At 60.0% G+C, this 380-nt stretch overlaps 1 protein-coding gene across 1 annotated transcript in view; it reads left to right on the top strand.

The window, feature by feature from the left end:
* Nucleotides 1–5: 5 nt before the first annotated feature.
* The window catches only part of LOC104491123 (phosphatidylethanolamine-binding protein 1-like), a gene marked incomplete at both ends in the record, with an annotated part of 921 nt that continues 546 nt past the window's right edge, over nucleotides 6–380 (top strand). The window contains one exon of the mRNA XM_010133493.1: nucleotides 6–124. Within this exon, the coding sequence (XP_010131795.1) occupies nucleotides 6–124 (119 nt within the window). The remainder of the gene's footprint in view (nucleotides 125–380) is intronic.

Genomic DNA, 380 nt, shown 5'->3' with positions numbered 1-380 from the left:
TGTCATCCCCGCAGGTCCAGCATCGCCCCACCAGCATCGAGTGGGATGGCTGCGATCCCCAGAAGCTTTACACCCTGGTCCTCACAGACCCGGATGCTCCCAGTAGGAAGGATCCAAAGTTCAGGTAAGGGGGGCAGCAGTTCCCCGGGGAACACGGAGCATTGACCTCTTGGTCTAAGCGGGAGGGAGGAAACGTGCTCCGCCTAGGGTACAGCAGAGAGCCTGTCCTTGGGATACGAGCAGTGCTCTTGCAGTTCTCCTTGAGACAAGGACAGCATGGGGAGGGGCAGCTGCCTTTGCCAGGGGAGTCAGGAGGTCTGTTGCAGCAGCACAGCATCTGCAGCTCGCCCTCCTTTGGCACACGTGAGAGTTGGCCTTAG

This window comes from Buceros rhinoceros, unplaced genomic scaffold, assembly GCF_000710305.1.
Source record: "Buceros rhinoceros silvestris isolate BGI_N320 unplaced genomic scaffold, ASM71030v1 scaffold33763, whole genome shotgun sequence".
Classification (NCBI taxonomy): domain Eukaryota; kingdom Metazoa; phylum Chordata; class Aves; order Bucerotiformes; family Bucerotidae; genus Buceros; species Buceros rhinoceros.
The sequence above is the reverse complement of the archived record's forward strand: the minus strand, read 5'-3'. Positions and strand labels throughout refer to the sequence as shown.